General features: G+C 35.4%; 4 protein-coding genes and 1 non-coding gene across 7 annotated transcripts; 1 reads left to right on the top strand and 4 right to left on the bottom strand.

The window, feature by feature from the left end:
* The first annotated feature begins 2,435 nt into the window (after positions 1–2,435).
* Positions 2,436–8,342, top strand: LOC133863060 (elongator complex protein 1). 3 transcript variants are annotated; one of them, XM_062299038.1, is made up of 5 exons: positions 2,436–2,722; positions 2,801–3,130; positions 3,527–6,570; positions 7,580–7,678; positions 7,778–8,342. In XM_062299038.1, exons 1-5 carry the CDS (start codon positions 2,552–2,554, stop codon positions 8,091–8,093), a joined length of 3,960 nt encoding a protein of 1,319 aa, XP_062155022.1. In that variant the 5' UTR covers positions 2,436–2,551; the 3' UTR covers positions 8,094–8,342. The 3 variants fall into 3 exon arrangements, with proteins under 3 accessions (XP_062155022.1, XP_062155023.1, XP_062155024.1); XM_062299039.1 differs by having other exon boundaries at positions 2,801–3,134; positions 3,534–6,570; XM_062299040.1 differs by lacking the exon at positions 2,436–2,722 and having other exon boundaries at positions 2,996–3,134.
* Positions 8,343–8,841: 499 nt separating this feature from the next.
* On the bottom strand, positions 8,842–8,913 carry TRNAC-GCA (transfer RNA cysteine (anticodon GCA)). Its single transcript has one exon. It is a non-coding gene; the product is annotated as a tRNA-Cys (tRNA).
* Positions 8,914–9,119: 206 nt separating this feature from the next.
* On the bottom strand, positions 9,120–12,065 carry LOC133864423 (pentatricopeptide repeat-containing protein At2g39620). Its single transcript, XM_062300755.1, is given in 2 exon segments — positions 9,120–9,302; positions 9,305–12,065. Coding segments are annotated over 2 exon segments (2,715 nt in total). The 5' UTR covers positions 11,972–12,065; the 3' UTR covers positions 9,120–9,254.
* Positions 12,066–14,835: 2,770 nt separating this feature from the next.
* Positions 14,836–17,253, bottom strand: LOC133864109 (actin-depolymerizing factor 2-like). Its single transcript, XM_062300329.1, has 3 exons — positions 17,095–17,253; positions 15,423–15,688; positions 14,836–15,310 (listed from the first exon to the last, which is right to left on the bottom strand). The coding sequence occupies exons 1-3, from the start codon at positions 17,095–17,097 to the stop codon at positions 15,160–15,162; spliced, it is 420 nt and encodes a 139-aa protein (XP_062156313.1). The 5' UTR covers positions 17,098–17,253; the 3' UTR covers positions 14,836–15,159.
* A 1,737-nt stretch (positions 17,254–18,990) lies between these two features.
* On the bottom strand, positions 18,991–24,103 carry LOC133862326 (uncharacterized). Its single transcript, XM_062298113.1, has 10 exons — positions 24,043–24,103; positions 23,671–23,763; positions 23,438–23,501; positions 21,753–21,874; positions 21,476–21,564; positions 21,085–21,288; positions 20,696–20,776; positions 20,456–20,521; positions 19,494–19,550; positions 18,991–19,351 (listed from the first exon to the last, which is right to left on the bottom strand). Exons 2-10 carry the CDS (start codon positions 23,720–23,722, stop codon positions 19,229–19,231), a joined length of 858 nt encoding a protein of 285 aa, XP_062154097.1. The 5' UTR covers positions 23,723–23,763; positions 24,043–24,103; the 3' UTR covers positions 18,991–19,228.
* Positions 24,104–24,465: the final 362 nt, after the last annotated feature.

Below are 24,465 nucleotides of genomic sequence, written 5' to 3'. Positions count from 1 at the left end.
CACATAGATTGTTTGCCATCCCAAGACTAGATTCTCGAAAGGGAAATGTTTTATTTCTCAAAATTTCATCGTCAAAAGTGGTTCATAAATAATGTGTCACCATCTTTTTAAAATAGTAGATCCCGTTGACACATAATTTGGAAATTAAATTTTTGAAAAAATAAAATAAAATTTAATAAGTGTAGCACTTCTCTTCACGAAAATTTCAAATATTTGCAGCAGTAACTATGAACCATTTAGGGCACAATGCAGTACAGCCCGTGATTTTCATTTCCAACTCCATTAAGCAGATCTCTTCTACTACAAGAACTCAGATTCTAGCTTGGCAAGATTCTACCTCTCTCCCATTGGTCCTCTCCCGTATCTGGCAGCATCAAGACCAATTTTAATATTGCAATGACGACCGACTTTGCAGTGACAGCGGCGGTTATTAGTGATTTTGATAGTTTGATGGTAACATTATCAAAGTTGCTACCAAGCGCTTGCTCACTAATGATGCCTCAATCGGTGAAGCTCATGCAGCCATGTTGGCTGCTCAAACTGCAGCCTCATGTGGGGTCAAATTTTTTGTAGTGCTAATTTTAGAGAAGATGATTTAGTTAAGTAGGCCGCTTTCTATCTTGTATTTTGAAGCATTCCTAATGGGTCTCTCATTCTTTCTTTCATTCAGATTAAAAGTGAAAAAGATCCTCCTTTGTAACATTTTTCCCTTATCGAATAATTAAAAGAAAAAAAAAAATTGAGATTGGTTGACTTGGTGAATTGCATGGAAACCTTGAAATTTCTTGGAAAGTTGTAGTTTTCCATTTCATTCCTATTTAGGAGATAGACATGTAGTCAAACGGATATAAATATCTAACAGTGTTGATGTTTGGATTGCTAGTAATTCGGGTAGTCGATCCAGATAGATGGGTGAAATATGGATGAAACTCCTTGAAAGTTAAACTGATTCTTATATGCTTGTTCAAACCTGCTCACTTTTGATGACACAGAGTAAATGTGAAAATTTTTATGGGACTTATTTACTCGAGCAAGTTTCAAGTAACTCGCCTCTCTGTTTGGACAAATTAGCTTTAAAAGAGTTCTCTCATATTTGCTGTCGGGATTGCTAGCAATCCAAACAACAAATTGTTGTAAATTTGAATCCGATGTTGAACATGTCCCACTTTGCCCTACGCCACTAACCTTAGTGTCTATACATAATACATAAGCTTACATATATTATACCCTTCCAAAGGCCTTGGCCTGACAGCGCCAAAGGAGCATAACTTCGTGATAAATTGTGAATATCATAAAATCTTGTCTTTAAATTTGCTTGACTTGCATGAGTCAAACTTATAGTTGACATACAATGGCCCAGGAGTGATCTATTTTCAAGTTTACGTTTCTCGTAAACGGTTAGATGCTTCTCTCATTTGACAAGGTAAAGTGCCAGTTTCATCAAGTAATTGTTACGTATAGCCACTGATTCACAAAACCCGCAATAATTACATGCAATTTAGGCAGGCCTATTGAGAGGAGGTTTGCAAAACTCACTTGCTCCTGACAGATAAGTCCCCCACCTCAAGTTGAACAGGTTAATCTTGCAACCCTAAGAATTGCTTGTAATTCGAGCAGCCTAATAGCAAGAATATTGAACCAATCACTCGTCCCCCAAACTTTGAACAAAATACCTACTTGCTTTAACTTTTTCCCTTCTAGAATGCCATACAAGATCGATTTGATTGTTAAAATTCAGCTTTTCACTTGTCAAAAGAAAGAAAGAAAAAATCTTACGGCTAAAATCAAATTAATCAATTTCCACTTGAGCTCCGCCTTACTATCGTTGAATGAGCTCACAAGTCATTCTCGAATTTCAACTTGAGTTTGGATATAAACAAATGATTATAGTTAAATTAGGTTCTAAATTAAAAATATGTTTGGTCTTACAATTTCGCATGCTAAAAGTGAATTTTTAAACAAAATCGTGAAGTGTCCCATTTGGGAGTATTTTTTTTTAAAAATGACAATTTAAAAATGTGAAAAAAAAATATAATTTTCAAATTGCAAGTAAAGGCTGTGTTTTTAAAAACACACGATTTTAAAGGTCGAACCGTGATTTTACTAAAAAAATGTGCATTTTTTTTTTAAGCCGCACGTTTTGAAAACTCTAAACCAAACAATATATAAATAACTAAATTACCTTGTCTCTCATAAATATAAGATAAATTAATTAAAATTAGGGTTAAAAAAAAAAGGTTTAAATTACTTTGAGAAACGCTGATAACAAATTTCACTAATTTAGCATTTACATAATTAAATTTGTATTCAAAGTAAAGCGTACTGAGCTTCAGTCAGCTTACCTGGGCTTTCAGTTCTACGAGTCCCAGACAGCCCATTTCTTCAACTACTATAACTACTGGAACCCAATAGCATTTGGAACCGCGGAATTCCCGGGCGCCACCTCCTCGAAGAGCTTTAAACCCTCAAAACCCCATTTCACAGAACTAGGGCAGAAGCAGAACACAAATCTCTTCCTCTCTGTGATTTGCTCTCCGGAGAGATCCAGAAAATGAACAATCTCAAGCTCTACTCGGAGCTATCTTCAAAACTCGAACTAAGCTCAAAGGAAGAAGAACAAGAAGAAATCGTACTCTTATCGGCCTTCGACATCGAGCGGAGCCGCCTGTTCTTCGCCTCCTCCGCCAATCGCATCTACACCACGCACCTCTCCTCGTTCCAAGTATGCCTTCGCCCGTTCTTCGTTGTTAATTTCTTCTGAACCACAACATTATATGAATTTCCTTTTCTGTCCTCGCAGAATGAGCGCGCCTGGAGCAAGACGTCCTTACCTGCGGAGGTGGATTCCGTGGACTTGGAGCCGAGTGACTACATGACTGCCTTGGAGTATCTGATGGAGAAGGAGGCGTTGATAATAGGGACTTGGAGTGGGCTCATGTTGCTGCACAGCGTGGACGGCAATGGAACCCAGGTGGTTGGTAGAGTGGAGGGTGGGATCAGGTGCATCGCGCCTAGTCCCGACGGGGATTTGCTCGCTGTCATCAATAGGTTTGGGCAGGTTCTGGTCATGACTCATGATTGGGACTTGTTGTACGAGACTGAGCTAGAGGCTGCCCTTGAAGATTTTGACGTACGTAAGGACTTCTTTCCACTTTTCTTTTCTTTTTTTTAAAAAAAAAATTATTATTGTTGTTATTAGTTTCTTGGGTTTGGTTGTTCCAAGCTTTCATGCATAGCGTGTGGTACTACTATTTGTATAAGACACGATTCTTGATAGTTTGAGACTGATGTGGGTCTTTATAATGAAGAAAACCCCGGCTGAAAAGTCATCTTTGGGTTAACATGGAAGAAAGAAAAGGGTTATAATTCCATGAATTTATAATTGCTTGGCTGGAATCATTTTCCCAGCTGGAGGCATATGATGTTGCTATTTAGATAGCCACTCCTATTGCATACCTCATAGGATGGTTAGTTTGGGTTGTTCGTATTGTTTGATTGACTTGGAAATTGAAGTACTGGACTGTAGTTTTCAGGTCAACCCACTATGTCTTCTAGATGTGAGAGTTCCGTTTCTTGGCGGGGTGACGGGAAATACTTTGCGAAGCTAAGCAAGGTGTGTGATTCAACTACGTTGCTTAAGGAGATTAAGGTATGGGAACGGGATACAGGGGAGTTACATGCTACTTCAGAATCAAAGGAGTTTATGGGATCAGTTTTAGAATGGATGCCAAGTGGGGCGAAAATTGCGGCTGTTTATGACGGGAAAGCAGATGATGAGTGTCCCTCTATAGCTTTCTTTGAGAGGAACGGGTTGGAAAGAAGCTCGTTCAGAATCAATGAGCAAAAGGATGCAACAATAGAAATTATGAGGTGGAATTGCACTTCGGATCTTCTTGCAGCTGTCGTCAGATGTGAAAAACATGATGCTGTAAAGATCTGGTTTTTCAGCAATAATCATTGGTACTTAAAGCATGAAATTAGGTACTCGAAGCAGGATGGAGTGAGGTTCATGTGGGACCCAACAAAACCGTTGCAGTTGATTTGTTGGACTCTTGGTGGCCATATCACGATTGACAACTTCATCTGGAATGCAGCTGTGATGGAGAACTCAATGGCATTAGTTATTGATGATTCCAAGATACTTGTTACTCCCCTTTCTTTGTACCTTATGCCACCTCCTATGTATCTGTTCAATCTGAAATTTCCGAGTGCTGTCCGAGACATATCATTTTATTCCAAGAATTCTAAGAACTGTTTGGCTGCTTTTTTATCGGATGGTTGTTTGTGTGCTGTAGAGCTTCCCTCACCTGATACTTGGGAAGAACTAGAAGGCAAACAATTTATTGTTGAAGCTTCCGTTTCTGAATCAGTATTTGGACCTCTTGTGCATCTTATATGGTTGGATTCACATATACTTCTTACTGTTTCGCATTATGGGTTTAATCATTACGTGTCCAGAACTTCATCAAATGAGGATGGGCTTCTCGGCTTCTATTCGCAGGAAATTGAGCTTGTATGCTCTGAGAATCATGTCCCAGGTTTACCAACATGCTCAGGCTGGCATGCAAAAGTTTTGCGTCAAAACTCTCTAGACGGACTGGTTGTTGGAATTGCTTCCAATCCCACCAAAAGCTGTTCTGCATTTATTCAGTTTGATGGTGGAAAACTATCCGAGTATACAACTAGGATAGGAACTCTGAAACATGTTGATATGAGTTTTTCATCATCTTGCCCTTGGATGAGTGTGGTTTCAGTTGGTGACAGTGGATCATTCAAGCCTTTGCCTTTTGGACTTGATGATCTTGGCAGGTTGCATGTAGGTGGGAGGATATTATGCAACAATTGCAGCAGTTTCTCGGTTTACTCTAATTTGGCTGATCAAGTGATCACGCATTTAATTCTTGCAACTAAACAGGATTTGCTCTGTATTGTTGGCATAGGTGATATATTGCATGGAGAATTAGACATGAAATATGAGGACTTCATCCCCACTGGTAATAGGAGAAGAGAAGAAAATAAAAACTTTATACATATATGGGAAAGAGGTGCCAAAGTTGTTGGCGTCCTGCATGGAGATGAAGCTGCTGTCATATTACAAACAACTCGGGGAAACCTGGAATGCATTTACCCTAGAAAATTAGTCCTGGCCTCTATTGTCAATGCGTTGGTCGAAGGACGCTTCAAAGATGCACTACTCATGGTGAGGCGGCATAGAATAGATTTCAATGTCATCGTTGACCGTTGTGGTTGGGAAGTGTTTCTCCAATCAGCTGCTGAGTTTGTCAGGCAGGTTTATAATTTTAGCTACATAACTGAGTTTGTTTGTGCTATAAAGAATGAGAATATTACAGAGCGACTATACAAAGATTTCATAACTTTACCTTGCTCAAAGGACACTAAAGATGTGCAAGCTAGGGATTCAAAGGGTCTTTGTGCAAATAACAAGGTTTCTTCTGTCCTGCTGGCCATAAGGAAGGCTCTTGAGGAACAACTACCTGAAAGTCCCGCCAGGGAGCTTTGCATCTTGACCACTCTTGCTCGTAGTGATCCCCCAGCAATTGAAGAAGCTTTAGAGAGAATAAAAGTTACCCGTGAAATGGAATTATCAAGTTCTAATGACCCTAGGAGAATGTCTTACCCTTCTGCCGAAGAAGCTCTGAAGCATCTCTTGTGGTTATCTGATGCTGAGGTCGTATTTGAGGCTGCTTTAGGCCTTTATGATTTGAACCTTGCTGCTATTGTCGCATTGAACTCCCAGCGGGATCCAAAAGAATTTCTTCCATTCCTTCAAGAGTTGGAACATATGCCAGTCGTCTTAATGCGCTACAATATTGACCTCAGGCTACACAGGTTTGCAAAAGCTCTCAAACACATTGTTTCTGCAGGAGATGCTCATTTTGAAGATTCTATGAACCTCATGAAGAACAATCCTCAACTTTTTCCTTTGGGACTTCAACTTATCACTGATCCTGCCAAGAGGAAGCAAGTCCTTGAGGCCTGGGGAGATCATCTTAGCGATGAAAAATGTTTTGAGGATGCTGCTACAATTTATTTGTGCTGTTCCAGTTTGGAAAAGGCTTTGAAGTCATATCGGGCTTGTGGTAACTGGAGTGGGGTGCTTACAGTTGCTGGGCTCCTTAAGATGGGAAAAGATGAGATAATACAGCTGTCTCGTGAGCTTTCTGAAGAACTTCAAGCTCTTGGTAAACCAGGGCAAGCTGCCAAAATTGCTCTGGAGTATTGTGGAGATGTTAATGGGGGGGTGAATTTGTTAATTAGTGCAAGAGACTGGGAGGAGGCTTTGAGGGTTGCATTTTTGCACAGGAGAGAAGATTTAATCTCTGAAGTAAAGAATGCATCTTTGGAATGTGCAAGCATGGTAATAGGTGAATATGAGGAAGGTTTGGAGAAAGTAGGGAAGTATCTGGCCCGCTACTTAGCTGTTCGACAGAGAAGATTACTTCTTGCTGCAAAGGTCCAGTCAGAGGAACGGTCAATGAGTGATCTTGATGATGATACTGCTTCAGAAGCTAGCAGTAATTTCAGTGGAATGAGTGCTTACACCACAGGGTATGCCTTCATACTTTCATGTCGTATAATTTTGCCTCCATAGTGCATTATTCTTCAATAGAGTTATTGGTTCTATGCAGTTCTTTATTGACTATTTAGTAACGCCCATTGGTTACATTCTTCATTAGTAGGCAGTGCTATATACATCTCTGCATGCTTGTGCGCTGTTATGCCTGGTATTTGATTTTGTAACCATGGCCTAGGGCCTTGAAATCTTCCAAAAAAAACTTTGGCTTTATCATCCGTTAGCTTATTTCATTTTATGTTGACATACACTTCTTTACTTATACCCACTTTTCTCTTATGCTGAGTTGTCGAAGCAAACTGCAAATTTTTCACTCACAAATACCATCTAAACTACATTTTCCAATAAAATGATGTTTTTTTAATCTGAAAGACAAGTTTTTATTGAAGTAATGATCCAGCATTATCATGTTCTATCATGAATGCGCTATTTTACGGACTATTATACACTATTCTTTGATTTAATACTCACATTTCCTTGGGGAATTTCTCCTTTTTTGTCCTTCTCACTATCTACTAATTTCTCCCTAGCTTGTTGAACCATGTTCCAGCTTTACCCTGCCCCGGCAATTCCATGTGTAATTTTTGCCTAGCTCGTCTACTGACATTAGTACTCATTCTTGTTAACGACTACTTAGAGAAGACAATATTAGATAACATGGTTGTCGCATGTTTTGTTTGGTGGCTTTTAAGAGATGGGGCTAACACTGACCATGTCATTTCAATCATTTTTGGCTGCAATCAATCTTCACTTTTTTTTCTCTGTACTCTTTCGATGTAATTCTTGCTTTTGTCAACTTTTGATCTTCATTGCTCTGTTATAATCCAATGACAAAGGTACAGTTTGTGATTCCCCAAACACGCTGGGGACAAAGAGGAAAATTATTATTCTTTTGTTCTGAAAATGTGCATAGCAGTTGGTTCGCCCATTGTTTTTCCATGTGCATCTGAATTTTTCTGGTATCAACCTTCGTTTCATGAGCAGGACCAGGAAGAGCACCACCTCTTCCATCATCTCAAGTGCAACTAGCAAGGCCAGAGACATGAGACGCCAGAGGAAGAGAGGAAAAATCCGTCCTGGAAGGTATTTGGGTATTTAATTTTTAAAGATCTCTTTTCTTCTTTTGCTAGAGTTGTTTCAGTCACAATCTCATGGACGAAAAAAATTGCTTTACATTTGTAGCCCTGGTGAGGAGCTGGCTCTGGTAGAGCATTTGAAGGGCATGTCTCTAACAGCTGGAGCGAGGCGTGAACTTAAATCTTTACTGCTTTCCCTTGTAATGCTTGGCGAGGAAGAAATCGCGAGGAAGCTGCAACGCGCAGGCGAGAATTTTCAACTGTCTCAAATGGCAGCAGTTCAACTAGCTGAAGATACAATGTCCAGTGATAGCATAGACGAGCATGCACATACTTTGGAGCACTACATAGTAAAAGTGAGGACTGAAGTGCAAAATTCAGAGGCCTTCTCCTGGCGGTCTAAAATATTTGTTTCTCCTTAATAGGCGTGATTAGTGATCAGTTTTACCTGATAACTCATCTGGGTTTAGCCTGGACATGCCTGTCAAAGTTTTTGTCTCTGCCCCTAAGCTGATTTTTAACAGTGTCCATGATTTTTAGCATCTGTTGCAAGTGTTTGAACTTTTAACTGTTGAATGAACAGCGGAAGGAACAACATGTAAAAAATAGGGAATGCAAATCAAGAACAAGAATAATGCAGTGAAAAGCGACTGGGATTTTGATCTGATCAATTCGACTCGGGGGGGTTGGCTTAGATGGCATTTTCGAGTTAAGAAGGATTTTGCAAAATTTATTGATATAATTGCATCCATCGGGAAGTTCCACATCTCATTTTTTACTAGACAAAGTTGTGAGACTCTGGTCGGAGATAGTGAATACTTGTACAAGCAAATCATAAAGGAAAATCTTGCTTAGAAGAAAAAATCATTGAATGAAAAGAAAAATCAAACAAGGGCTCAACTCAAAGAGGATATATTAATGTGAAGCATTTTGGGAAATGGAAGTTTAACACGTCATAGTCTTTAACGTCAATTTCTCAATTTGGTGTTGGTAATATATATTGTCACTACCATTTTCTTTTTTGGGTTTTGTTTTTGTTATGTTAATGTTCCCATCGTTGTTGTCGTAGACGTTGGAATAAAGAGGTGGAGCTGCGGAGTTGAGGTAAATTCTCGGATCCAGATTGATAGGGGATGTGTAGAGGATAAAAAGTGAAAAAAGAACACGAAGAGGGCCCAACCGGGTTCGAACCGGTGACCTCTTGATCTGCAGTCAAATGCTCTACCACTGAGCTATGGACCCTTTGTTGATTACATATCCTATATCTCTTTCTTTATTATAAATTAAAAAAAAAAAACCCTATATAGCTGACCTGCCATACCATGTATAGCAATAATAGCATCCCCTATATGCCTCAAACTTTTTCACTAACGTTCCAGTTTTTGTTTTCTTCTTAAAAACCGACTTCAAGAAACAAAAATAGGAAAATCATTTTCCTGGACACAAAATTGGCAGGAAATGGTTTCTGTTTTTTTTTTTTTTGTCCCTTCTCGTAAGTCATATACATAGCTCCTCTCAGGCACATTCCACTTTTATCTTTCTAAGAGAATTACTCCAGTCTCCACAGCAGAAGCATGCTCAAGTTACAATTGGCTCCGGTCACCGCCTCTGAATGCATGGACCTTGTTTTTTTTATCTCAACCCAACTACAACCTGGGGTTTTCTTCAACGCCGACTCATTCATCCTAGACGGCCTTGTGCTGCCCTCATTACCCCACCTACCACATTCAGCAAATATACTAGATAAAACTACGTGATTCGTAGGGTTTTCTGGTTCAAGTTTCTCAAGCTGTTGCAGCGCAACTTCTCCCAAATTTATATTGGAATGCATTTTACAAGCACCCAATAAGGCTCCCCAAACTCCAGCATCAGGCTCCATTGGCATTGTCCTTATCAAAATTAAAATCTCATCAAATAACCCAGCACGTCCTAGAAGATCTGCCATGCAAGCATAGTGTTCCAGCTCTGGTTCAAGATGTTGTTTTTGATGCATGGACTCAAAAATTTTCCTTCCTTCTTCGACCAAACCTGCATGCCTACAAGCAGACAAAACATTGATGAAGGACACAGAATCAACTTGGACATGACTCTTTTGCATAAGCGAGAAAAGTGCAATGGCGTTGTCGCCTTGCCCATGCACTGCATACCCTGCAAGCATTGCATTCCATGAAACTGTGTTTTTGTTTCCCATCTCATTAAACCATTTCTCTGAAGAATCGAGCCGCCCGCATTTAGCATACATATCAATAAGACTATTCCCAACAAGTGTATTCGACAGAAATCCCATCCGGATAATGCAGGCATGAAAAGCCATGCCTTCACATAAGGCAGCCAAATGTGCCACTGCCGGAAGGATACTCACAAATGTGACCAAGTTAGGACGAAAGTTCTCCAATTTCATCAGGAAAAAGGCGGACATAGCTTTCTTTGCATGTCCGTTCTGTAGGTATCCTCCAATTATTACATTCCAAGATACTTCATCCTTCGCAAACTTCATTTTGTAGAACAAGAATTCAGCTGAGGAAAGCCGTCCACATTTTGCGTACATGTCAATGAGAGCATTCCTTACAGGACAGTCGGATTCAAATCCATTCCTTATAATTTGCCCATGAACGCAGGTGCCTTGGCGTAGGTCATTTAAAAGAGAACAAGCATGGAGCAAACCCACCATGGCTCCTGCATCTGGGTGTATTCCAGATAGCTGTAATTTAAGGAACATTTCCATTGCATGGTATGGGTCACCAATCTGTGCGTACCCATTTATTAAAACATTCCATGTCACGGCATCTTTACATGGCATTCTATTGAAAACGTTCAGTGCCGAAGTAAATAATCCCCACCTCGAATACATGGATACTAGGGCTGTTCCTGTTGAAATAACAGAATGAAAGTCGGCCTTAATGGCATAGCAGTGCACGCTTTTGCCTAATCTTACAGCTGACAGTTCTGCACATGCCTTAAGGATACTCAGCAGAGTTACGTTCTCTGGTTTCATATTGTCATTCTGCATATCTCGAAATTGAGACAATGCTTCTTCGAGATAACCAGATTGGACACAAGCAGATATAAAGGCAGACCAAGCAACTAGATCCCTCTGGTGAAGTCCCTTAAGCAATTGTTTGGCCTTCTCTAATTCTCCGCACTTTGCATACATGGTCATGATAGGAGTAGCAACCAAAACATCGGAATCAATCCCTTGTTGTATAGCAAAATCATGGATCTCCCTCCCTTTCTCTAGATCTCTCATCTCTGCAGAAGCCAATAGAACACTTACAGCTGACAACTTATCTATCTTAAGACTCTCTACTTTCATCCTATCAAATAACTTCAAAACCTCAAGGAAAAACCCATTAAACAAGTAGCCTGCCAAAATTGTCTTCCACGACACATCATCTCGCCCCCACATCTGATCAAAAACCCGGCGAGCAGCTACTACATCTCCACACTTGGAGTACATATCTATCAACCCATTTGAAACGGCAGAACGAAAATCCCTCCTAACCACATATCCATGAATAGGCCTACAAGAATCAATATCTGCTAAACTCGAAACAGCTGGAACCAAGTTCAACAAGCTCACTGAGTCGGGCTTAACACCCCCCAACTGCATACTCCAAAAATATCCCAACGCCTCACGAGGATCCTCACTTTGTGACAACCCTGCAATCATTGTGTTCCAAGCCACCACATCCTTCTTCGGCAAACAATCAAACACCTCTCTTGCACTTTTCAAATCACCCATTTTACAGTACATATCAACAAGACCAGTCCCTATAAACACATCACATTCTAGTCGCCTACGGGCAATTTCACGGTGAACCAGGACACCCTCTTGCAAGTCTAAAGCACCGGTACAGGCTTTCAAAACAAAAGTGAAGGTATACTTGTCAGGTTCACGTCCTTTCCCTAACATGCAATGGTACATATTGAGAGCCTCCTTGCATTGGTTTGACCTCGCATAAGCTCTTATCATTGAATTCCACAGAATAACAGATGGGTTTGGTGTGAATTCGAAAACAGATCGAGCCAAATCACATTTGTGAAACAAAGAGTAGGAATTGATGAGATGGGAAAGTGTGTCGTGGTCTTCTCCGAGGCCTGAGACTATCAAACGGCCATGGACTTGAAGCAGTGACTTGAGGTACTTGCATGACGAAAGGAGAAGTAGGTAATGGGTGTAATTTGTTGAACTGTGGGAGGGTAAAGATGGGATTTGGGAAGCAGTTGCTGCGAGTGCATGGTATGGTCTATGCAGTGTATAGTGCACTCTCATCGTTCTTTCAAAACATACTGCTCTCATCGTTATTTTCTTTTTCTTATACCCTTTTTAATGGTGTGGGTGAAGTTGTTCGGTTCCCGCTTAAAATTTCTGAAACTTTTTGGTTTGGATTATAATGTTTTTTTTAATTCTTAGAATATCTAGTTTTTGCATCCCTTTGGATTTTTAAAATTAAAAAGACCCAAATGCAGTCTTTCTCCTTCTTTTTTTTTTTTTTTTTTAATTGATTTTTTAAAATAAAAAGACGTAACCACTCTGTAATATTGAAAATTCCCCAAATGCAGTCTTTCTCTTTTTTCTTTTTTTCTTCTTTTTTAAAATTTTTTTTTTTGTAAAGAAGTTCACTATACGTAAGCCTTCCACTTCCGCACAACATTCTTCCGTCCAACATTCGCCCATAAAAAAAAGTTGGTAAAATTCACATTCTTCCCTAAAATTATTATTCAATTGACAATATCCTTTTAAATTATAAAAAATTATCAATGTTTTCTGAATGACAAAAAATACCTTAATAAATAATAATAAAAAATACATAAAAATAAAGGGCAGCCAAATTTAAAAATAAAATTAAAAAAAAATCGTTTTTTAAAATAAAAAATTTAGGGTTTTTTGTTAAAAAAAACTTATTTACTTATAGGGGTATTTTGTTTTATTGAAACAATTGAAAGGTTATTTTTGTCTTTTTGCTGGTTTTGGGGGTACATTGACAATATTTTGGTATTTTGGAAAGGACATTGTCCAGGTTGAAAGTTTGGAAGGACATTGTCAATTGGGTAGTAGTTTAAGGGTGATGTGTGGACTTTTCCTTAAAAAATTTCTTATTTTTGTTTCCCATTAGAGTTTGGGTTGTGTCTTAATCCCAGTGTGGCTGATCGTTTTCTTTATTATATTTTAATGGTAAACATAACATATATAGGTGGTAAAAATTGACAATGTTTCAAGTCTCAAAATACTTTCCATTTTTTTAAACAATATATATATATATATATATATATATATATATATATATATATATATTATTCTTATAATTCTTTTAAAATCAAATTGTTACCCCCTAAATTTTATTTTATTTTTTAAATCTCATCCCCCACATCTAAAATCCTAGTCCGCCCCTAATAACATAATAATAAGTTTTCGATTTCAATGGATCTTCTTTGGTCCAAGTGTGTTTATATATGTCTTCCAAATATTGATCATCTTCTATCTAGGTACTAAGTTTCACTACTTTATTGTTTGAATGTTAATAGAAAAAGAATATATATTTTTGTATCCTTTGATTTCCTTATTTACATGATATAATATAATAGACCAGGTTTTTTCCTTAATGACGAATTGAGAAATGAAATCTTAATTAGCTATCATAATAGTTTAGGCATTGCTAATTTTAGTCAAATACTCAAACTCGTAGCTAGTACAATATTCAAAGTTGTCGCTTTAAAAAATAAAAGTAAAAAATTATTTTTTCTAAAAGTCTTGAGATTGATTAGATTATTATTTTTGGTTAGTTATAGATTGATAATAAGATAATGATACGTGTTGAAGAAGATAACAAGAATATATATATATATATATATATATATATATATATATATATATATATATATATATATATATATATATATATCAAAGTAAGCATAAGGAAATTAAGACAAAAACAATAACAAATGACTGAGCAACCTAACAAGAAGTTATAAAAAAAAAATTAAAAATTAAAAATTAAAAGGTAATGTATTAAATGAATTATGCGGCCCTATAGATTATTAACACGAACACTAAAAAAATTGATCACTAGTTAAGGCGGTTTAACAAGGCATACCAGAGAGAGCACATCCAAGAGGCTCGAGAAGGGACACAAACCTCGAAAGGTCCTGCAACCCGTTCCAAACCCCAACAAGGAAACAGTAACAAACAATAGTAAGGATACTAAAATACAAAGAAAACAACACACAATAGAAATACATAGAAAATTATATTTAAATGTTATGTATTTTTTTTAGAGGGTTGCATGATAAATAAATCCGTAGTTAAAGTCCGAAACTACTGTTTCCATGTGTTGGTTAATGATATAAATAATATATCAAATGATTATTTATGATTACCATATCAGCATTATAAGATATTTATGTAATAAAAAAAGTAGACTAAAGCATTTTTTTTTAAAAAAAATACATGTGAAAATCGTGTATATTTTAAACATGTCAATTTAATAAAATTTCTATGCTCCAATTTGAAGAAAAAACTTGTGCAAAATCTTAGAAGCTCATTTCTTAACGAGTACAACTACGCAAGAAGATAGGCCCATCAACCGGTGCAGAAATTTTTTGGATAACTATCATCCGGTGTAGAATTGGGAAGACAATCGTTTTTTCATTCCAAAACTTGCCAAGAAATTCTTGGTGGAAACTAGTGACAAATAATGGAACTACAAATCTTGCAAATGACCATTGGTGGATCAAACTAAAGAGAAGATTTAACTAGGCTAGGGGTTTAGACTTTGCTCCGATCCTCATGTCAATGTGTTAACAATCATACTCCCATAGATAAAACTGATCAACAGATTTGTTAAATCACTCATTATTTCAAAAGCTTAAAATATAAAGGGAATTGATGGAAACAAAATTTAAACTCAAAACTTTTTATTTTGATACTATGTTAAATCACCACTTATTTTAAAAGTTCAGACCGATAAAAAAAAAAAAAAAAATTTAGTCATTTAATTAATATTCTAACAAGAATATTTTTACCACCTACCACAAGAACCAAAAAAAAGGGGTTCAAAATACCAATACAAGTAGTGATCCACCCTAGCGGCAATTGATGAAAACACATTAGTAAATCTTTTGATGCCGCACAAACAAACCATAAAAATAGGTGAAGATGTTCAATTCTAAGAAGACGAAACCATGGAATCAATTCAGTATAAGGAAAGGCAAAAGAATAGCCCGATCTACAAATACAATATAGGGCTCACATAAGCAAACAACTGGAATTGATATGTACCCTCATAATCCGGGATAGAATTAGTGTGTATAAATTCACACTAAAAGTAATATGCCAAGAAAACCACAGATAACGATTCACCATGTTTTAAATGTGAAAAAAAAAACAAGCCATTATCATAGTATTAAAGCAAGTTCAAAGTTCCACGACCTATAGACATTGAACCGGATAGTTGGAGAGATCTCCGTTGCATAGCGGGCACTTTGCATTCAATTAGTGCGGCTTCGAATAACATCAAGACCCATCTCAGTAGGATCAGTAGCTTGCAACTCAACCTGAATACCATCCAACTCTCTCTTAAACCTGTCCTTGGAGCTTGCATAAATCATCTTGCTTCTCACCTTTGAAGTATCAGGGCACCTTCGTATATATTATTTAATAAATAAGTCAATACACAAAGCAGAATAACAACAATATCAGATAATGGAAGACGATGAACATTGTAAACTTTGAACCACTAAATATATATTACCAAGCAATGAAAACAATCCTGCTCCTCGGGACATTCTCTTCTGTCACAAAATCAAAGTCATAAACAGCGTATCGGCACTCATCAGCAGGAAGGCTTGCAGAGAAAACCTCATAACTATCAGTTGGCTCACCAAGCTTCTCCACAACAACCTCCTTTTGCTTCTCTTCAATCTTGTAAACAATGAAGCGGTAAGTCCTTTTTGCCTTCAGTTCTAAAAACTTTAGCTTGCAGTCATCATGTACAGCCATCCCAGAAGCTGCGTTTGCCTGCAATATTGGATGAAATACTAGCTCGTATCAACTACCATCTGAAATTTTGCTTTGTTTGACAAAACTTTTCTTCTCTTTTCAAAACAAAAATATTAACAAACAACCAAAAACACAAAACACTCAAAACTATTTTCACCTTCACGTCACATTATAAGACTTTTTCAAACTAAAAATTAAAAAGTACCCTCTAAAAATCATTAACAAACAGAGCACAATCAGGAAAAAAGTTCCCACTCTACACCCCCACCAATTCTTTTTTTTTTTTTATAAGTAAATAAAGTTTTATTGAATACACCCCCACCAATTCTAAATGTACAAAACAACCAAATCCTGAAATTCATCCCAAATAATTAAATAACTTGCAACACTATCCACCAGTCAAAAATCCCATAATGACCAAACAAATACATAAACAACAATGCAAGGTCCATATTTCTTTTTTTTCCACTTCCTAACTTTTCCTTAGTTCCACTGAAATTCTCATATCAACTTTATTTTCTAACTTTTCCGTCAACTTTCCACTGGACAAAGGCAAAAAAAAAAAAAAAAGAGATAGAATACGACGGTTTTTCAGGCGTATAGAGAATGGCACGATCATCTAGCCTTGGTCCTCTCATCATCTGATTCCCGAAAGGCAGAACTGAAGAGCGCACTGTTTGAGACTGGGCACGACCCCTCTTCTTTCTTTAGACTATCGTTTTTTGTTTTCTGGATGTGGATTGAGCATTTTGTTGAGTATTGTTTTTGCCCTTGTTAACCTTCTCATTTAACTCACAAACTACTTCGGGTCTCCTTAGTTCCAAATCAACTTACATATAATACTCCACATTATTTCCCAATCTCAACTTATTTATCATAAAATTAACAACAGTTGCACAAAAAAAAAAAAATTCAAAAGTCGTCATAATTTATCAACTATCAACCTAGGCAGAACAAACTAGGAAAAATCCCATGTGCCACAGCAATTCATTAAGCACAAAAACAGCCACAGAACAATCAACCGACATTGAGATTAGCCATCAAACCTTCTGTGTGCGTGTGTGTGTAGATACACACAAACAGAATACATACATACATATACATATACAAGTATACAGAACATATTGCATCTGATCGACTAAAAAGCATAAGCAAACAGATCAAATTAGCAGCGAAGACCAGACGGTTCAGGAGAAAAAAAATCGAACCAATGATCAAATCAGAGTCAGTTCAGAACAGTTACCGCACAAACCCTAACTTAAACTCCTAATCCACTCAAAAGGACCAGAGATTCCACACAAACCAACAAAAATTCTTACAGATCCAACACAAGAAAAAATGTAACAGAGACAATAAATACTAAAATCATAAAATAAACTAGTCGTTAGAAAGAAGCTCTAGAGTGAAGTAGTCAAAGTACTCACCATTTCTTTTTCCCGAGAAAATATCGGAGGAGAAAGGAGGAGAAAATCTAGGGCTTAAGAGAGAGAGAGAGAGAGAGAGAGAATGAGGGTAAAGATAGATGGATGGGGAATGAGGAAAGGCTTCTTCAAGTATGGTGGCTCTTGCTAACGTGACGGCTGTGGTCGCGGTGACGAGTGTTCACCCACTGATCGGGTGCCACGACATGTGCGGTGAGAGGGTGAGATTGGCTTTCGCGTTTCACGCAAAGGGGGCTATGTTACTGTAGGATATTGGGCTTCGTACGATGCCTTTTGCAGTTGTGGACCCAACCTTTTCGTTTGGAAAGATTTTGGCCCAACCCAAAATTTTCGTTTTCCTTTTCATTTCCTTGTTGCTTGATGATCTTGATGGTAAATTGGGTTTAATTCTTCATTCAGATTTTTTATAATTTCTTGTTTGAATTGCTAGTAATTTAAGTAGTAAATAAAAAAATTATATAATCATATGATTGAGCAAGTTGGTGGACAGCCTAAAATTTGCTTGTATAGATAGGCTTTATATTAGCTCTCTCACATTTATTACTTAAATTGTTAGCAATTCGAATAACAAAATTGTTGAAAATCTCTATCCTTAATTCTTTCTTTCTTTTCTTTTTTCTTTTTATAGATAATTTAAGTCTATTTTTTATTATTATTCTCAAGTCAAAAATATAAATAAATCGTTCAAAACATAAAAATTATCTTTATTTTTATGTCACGTGAAATACTGGTTAAAAAAGGAAAAAAAAAAAAAAACATATCCGTTCTTCCTACTTGTTTCAACAAGTTTTAGTGGAATCAATTGTCGAGACCTTCTTTTACAAGACAAAGGTAAGGGTTGGATAAGTATACGTCAATCTTGGCTAGATCCCCTCTTTATCCCTTTTCCCCTTTCAATTAAAAAAAATTGTATTCCTAAAAAATGTATTTAATGCTTTAATTGTTTTCGACTTAAAATATTTTCTATTGAAAAATATTTTCAAAAAAATGATTTTTTTAGAACAAATAATTTATTTAAAAATATTTTTCAACGTTTGGCTCGTACGGAAATTAGTTACGACAGAAAAACAGCCGGTGAGTTTCAGCGGTTTGAGAATAAGGAACTCAAATTCAAAAAATAGTTTACTAAATTTAAAAACAAAAACGATTTTTCTAAAACTAAATAAATTTTTTTGGTCAAACCAAAAATATTTTTAATTTGACTATTATTTTTTTGTTGCACCAAACATCGAAAAACACAGCGTCGAAAAACGAAACCTAATTTTTAGTTAGGCAGAGGGTAGACAAAAAAAAAAATTGATTACCCATATTAGGGAAAAAGATGGAATTTGAATATCTTCCATGCATGTCATATTCTGCTTGATATCATTTAGGTCACTCAGATGCACAATTGATGCATGCCTAGAAGTTTTGGAATGTAATACTTCTCTCTCATGTGTTGGTTTAATTTTTTCTTAATAAGTGACATAAAGTACGTTAAATATTTAATTAAAATAAAGATAAATTGTAAAGTTATGATTCAAAATTAAAACTTAATGTCAAATTATCAATTACTCAAAAAACTTAAACTAAGAGAAAAAAATAATAATTATTTAATTAACATTCTAACATATTCCTAATCTATTAGCACATATCCAATTGTGCTTTTATTAATTAAAATTTATTAACATGTATGAACTGTTTGCAACGAATTGTTTTTTCTTTTTCTTGCTTGATCTTCTTCTTATTTTGCAAGCACATTCAATTTAAACAGAGATAATATATCCTTATTCAAAAATTGAAACACTCCCATTTTTGTTGTAAATATTTATTTTCAATCTCTGCCTCTTTTTTCATGAAAAACTTAAAATTAAACGGCATAAATAAAAGAGAAAAATATAAGTAAAACGCTAGCTATAGGTGGCTACTCTTTATTGGGGAAAATAAAAGAAACCAGTTTGCACACCTTAATTGTTCTAAATTAAGCTCTAATCAAGCAATAAAAACACCTCCGGTTGATGCAAGGGATCCTCTCAAAGTCTCCATATATGAATTAAAGTTGAGATTAGAGTCAAAGGGTGATATGGCGTAGGGTTTAAGCTAAATAGTGGGGTAGAAGTAGACATTATCTAGCTATTTATGATGGGCACCACAGTGCATGATGATCAGCAGTGCTTTCAATTTTGACTTTACGAGTAAACGACACAGGAACCAAGCAAAGCCCTTTGCTCCTTAGGTCCACCTGTTCTTCTCCAATTTCCTGTTGGAAATTCCATTTTGTAAAATTAAAATTAACTAGAGAAATTAAGAACATAACAATAATTATCATTTTATGGAAATAAACTTCTCAATAAAATTACAAAAACAAAAGTTTCGTTAACAATATATCGCTGCATGTCTACCTGTCGTTGACTAGCTCTAACACTTTTGTATGAGCCACTCAGCATCGCGAACAAATTCTGTTCCAATCCAACCAAAAAATAAAAATAAAAATATGTATTAAAATATTAATTAAATAATTAATTTTTCGTTTGTTATTAAATTAAGTTTAAACTTTTGAATAAGTAATAATTTAACTGTATGTGTGATAATTATTATTTTTTTTAAAAAAAACCAACAAACAAAATAAGTATGAAGCAACGAGAGCAAATTAACAAGCTTTTCATTGTTGTTCTTTTTGGAAAACTACAAAATTAGTCAATATGGTTGGGCTAATTTATAAATCCATCTATGTCGTATCAAAGTGAATTCGGACGTCCATAGGGTATGTCAAAAAAATAATTTAGTCTCTTGAATTAAATTTCGTTAAGATATTTGACAGATTCTACTAGGCACTACGTCAGTACCAATAAAAAAATGTTATATGTCATTTTTAATATTTTTTTTAAATATATAAAACTTTTTTTAAAAAAAAATAAAAAGAACAAATAAACAAATTAAAGGCTGGCCACCTCTTTCATTTTATTTCTTTTTTCATTTTTTTTTTTTAAAAAGATAATTTTTTAAGTTTTATATATTTAATATTCTTTTACTTTTTTATTAATAGTGACATGCACGTCGTATTTTGTTTGATACTAACGTGACACCTAATGAAATATGTCAAATATTTTAATGGAATTTGACTTGAATGACAAAATTATTTTTTTGATATAACTTAAAAGACTTTTAAATTCACTTTGACACAACAACAAATTATTTGTAAATTAGACTAATGACGTGGACTGATTTCACAATTACCCATTGTTTTTTTAACTCTTCTCTTTGCCTTTTTTTTTTTCTTCCTTTTTTATCCCTTCTCTGACAATTAATTCATTATGTACGTTTATGTTAAAGTTCACCCTGGTTTAGGCGACAAGACTTATACCTGAATTTGTTTATGAAGTAGCTTGATAGAAAGCGATGCCTCTTGAAGAACTGATGCAGTGTCGGTCTGCAATAAATAAATTGAAAACTCTAGCTTCTTTTGCTTTAAAGTTCTAATATATATATATATATATATATATATATATATATATATATATATATATATATATATATATATATATATATATATATCGATTTCTGGAAAAATGACTATTTATTAACGTCAACCATCAATTGCTACCTTGCCGTAAGGTGAGACCAGCTTTTGAAGGGCCGTGACCTTGTCACTGAGCTTTTGGCTTCTCCTCGCAGGCACATGCACCTGTAAATATAAAGAGAAAGAAGTCTTTTCAACGAAGAGCAATAAATGCAAGCTATGCGTACACGACTATTTGTATCTTGGTGAATGGCGGGCCTAACTCAAGTAGGGATCACATTTTATGAAAATGAGCTTCAGATCACTGTCATGCAGCACATAATTTGTCAAAAGTGTTACGTGAATTATCACAGTTAATTTGTAAAAGTAATAAATATAGTGCAAATAGTTACATTTTAACTTATAATAAAAGTTGTCGTATCCCCTAAAACATGCACTCATATTATTTTTAGGCATATAAATTGATCACTTACTGTGTGCTCTTGGATATGCGTCGATGATCCTCTCATGACTTCATGTTGCCAATATTGTTGTTCAGAAGTTGAAGCCTTGTTTCTCTTCGTCTTCTTCCACTCGTTCGATGCCGGCATATTGCCAACCATATCGGTTCCTCTTGTGGGCAAGACGTCATCGACCTCAATTGGACGTTTCCTTCCATTTGGCACCGCCTGCAACTCCTGAAAAAAACAAACCCATATATAACTTAATTATGCGTACAGTCTTTTTTTCTTTTTCTTTTTTTGAATATTGCCTTCAAGAATTAATTTTATTCCTAGTAAATGTTGATCACTTAATTCACCCAAAATTAAAATTTAGATCAAAATCGAGATATAATACAGGAAATTATAAAGAGATGGAATTTACTGGTTCAAATTGTGGAATTAAAGATTTCTGGCTTAGAAACATTGACTGCTGCGGAATGTCGGCACGGCTTGAGGGACCAGATTGATAGCCTGTGCATAAAGAGGGTTGTTTTAGTCTTTTTGGTTGTTAATAATATACTGTACGTGCAGGAATGCAATAGAAAACAAAATAGTAGCTTAATAGTAGGTAGGAGGAAGAAGAATAAAGGCGAAGGAAATTAGGCTTGACTAGAAAATATGTTCTTAAGACTGATGACAGATAGGGAAATTCGCCAAACCTGATTGATGGGTATAGTTAATCAGGGACCGAAAGGGAAGTGCATAGCATCCATTCCCCAGCTGGAGCTGGTCATTGTTGAATACTATGGACTTCATACAAAACCCATTGCCATTGAGATTTCTGTCAAACAATTGTACCAAAGGAAACACTATTAGAGTGGACCAATTCAACCAGTAATATTGACACACTGGTTGTCGAGACAATACAATTTTCTTGGATTCCCATTCGGTGTAACGTGGTTGTTTATTACATGTGTAATGAATAGTCTTATGTGAGAGGTTGTTCAGGCCATACTTATTTGGACAGGTATTCCGACAGTTCAAACAGGTAAGACTTAGATGAATTTGTTAAATCACCACTTGACTTAAAAGTTTAAACTTAGAAAAAATTATTGATTTAATCATTTAAATAATATTTTAGCATATTCCCTCACACATGCATGGATTTAAACTTTTAATTTAATGGACGATTCAAACTCCCTCTTCATAAATAAACTCTTGATGTAGTTGTCCAAACACCTCTTTAATAGATGAAGTACAATATGTAAAATATTTAATTAAAATGAAATGTAAATGACGGAAACAAAGTTTGACATCACGACATTTACTTTAATACTATATTAAATTATTAAATTATTATTGATCTCAAAAATATAACTAATAAAAACAAATTATTATATAAATGATATTCTAATACTTCTCCGTACACAAGCTAAAAAGCTGTTAGACTTGTCTTAAGAGGCTGCTCATTGCACATCTAACTTTCTTGTAAGTAAGAGGTTTCTCTTTAAATGTCACATCCATTTTAGATTTCTATTTCAGATACAGGAATGTAAGAAGAGTATGGACAAAAGAGGTGGTCACGCTCAATCACTTCTTAGTTCTTAGTTTTCTTTTTGGATCGAGTATATTTTTTGGTTTTTAGTGTTGACCCTTGAATAGTTAAATCAATTGGAATCTACTGTCATCAACTGTAGGGATTAGATTGTGGGGGCTCTTTACTATTAGGGTAAAGATTTTTGAGAGGTCTTTTAAAAAAAGAAGTTTTTAATTTTCTTTTACGAATAAGTGAAAAAAATTTATTTTGTAGTCAATAATTTTTTTGTTTGAATGGTAATAACTAGTAAAAAAAAAAAAAAAAAAGTTCAAATGTTTTGAAATTAACTTTTTAAGAGAAAATTGGGAGGGAGGAGGGCTTGCCAAACAAACTCAAATGTGCAAGCTAATGACCAAAATGACTGGTACCAAACTTCAGTCCAGCTTTAGAAGTAAACTGTGTTAATCTTTTTGTAGTCTTTTATTGCTTTTTTGATATGAAGATTAAAAAAAAAAAATGTTTTCAATCAACATAATCCCACAGAAATTGGAATCTCTTTAAAGCTATTATCTTGGGTAATGCTGCATGTACATTTATCAAAAAAGCCTTCAATCCAACTAAAAACAATAGAGATCTAACGCGTGAATTACGAAAATTAAATAAGGTTTGAATTAATTAAGACTTTAATTTTAATATATATGATTTTAAATTTTATAAAAAAAATAATAATAATTTAATTAATATTCTAACACGTAATTTGGTTTCGATTTTCATTATCTTTCTCTTGCTTATTATAAAATTCAATACTAATTCATTTTTAAACATTCTTTTGGATTATAATAATAGATACAAAGGAAGAACTCTTACAGTACTTCGCTATCCATCTGCATAGAGACGTCCAAATTTGGCACCTGGACTTCATAATTGTTACCTGAAAAAACAAAACAAAATGAATTAAATACGGCCATTAATAGTAATTAAATAGTCAAACAAACTCTGTTCATTAATTTCATCGTCAAAAGGAAATTGTTTTAACCCGAGAAAAATGACAAAATTTTAGTCTCTCTAGGCTCCATAAACATCGATCATAAATAAATTACCAAAGCTGTAAAGCGACTGTGGGTACACAGATTGAAGAAGAGCGTTCCTCATTCTCAGACTGATCAGATTCTGTTGGAAGAAGCTAGCCGCGCCTTCAAAGTTCCAAAAGAATGAGTCACGTATATATTGAAAATAAAACTTGCTAAAGATCGAAGGGCTGATCTCATAAATATGACTATAATTAGGCCATGCATGCAACTGAGAGAAAGAGAGAACAACTGGGTTTCTGCATTGGAATATGGAGGCTTTGTATAGTACGTAATCTTAGAAATCAAACAGAAAATGAAATGAAAGCATTAAAAGATTTAATATAACCTGGTTAATTAAGCCTTCATAATAATGCCATGGAAACTAGCTGATTAGTTCCTCACCTTTATATGATCTGAAATACTGCAGAGAACAGCTGCTCTATCTAGCTCTCTGTATAGTAGCAGAAGGAGAATGGAAAAATGAGCTCGTGTAAAGAGTTTTCTTGATGAGAATATATATATTTGTAGCGAAGGTGGGACTTGTAGGGTTTCTTTTGAGTGTAACAACGGTTCTTTCCATTAATCAAAGGGATTCGGCGGTCACAATTGCGTATTTATTGCTCGAAAGGAATAGAAAGCGTCCAGGTAACTCACGAGATAGAAAAGGAGGGCGGCTCTCTAACTTGGCAAATAATCTGTTTGATTTCGCTTTCACTTAATTTGACTTTGTTTTTTCAATTACATGATAATAATTAATTATATGCATGCGAGTATATTATAATAATTAATTCCTAGTCAAAACATAAAGGGATCTGGGATTAACTT

The sequence above is a fragment of the Alnus glutinosa genome, chromosome 3 (genome assembly GCF_958979055.1).
Source record: "Alnus glutinosa chromosome 3, dhAlnGlut1.1, whole genome shotgun sequence".
Lineage (NCBI taxonomy): Eukaryota > Viridiplantae > Streptophyta > Magnoliopsida > Fagales > Betulaceae > Alnus > Alnus glutinosa.
This window is presented reverse-complemented; position numbering and strand designations above follow the sequence as displayed.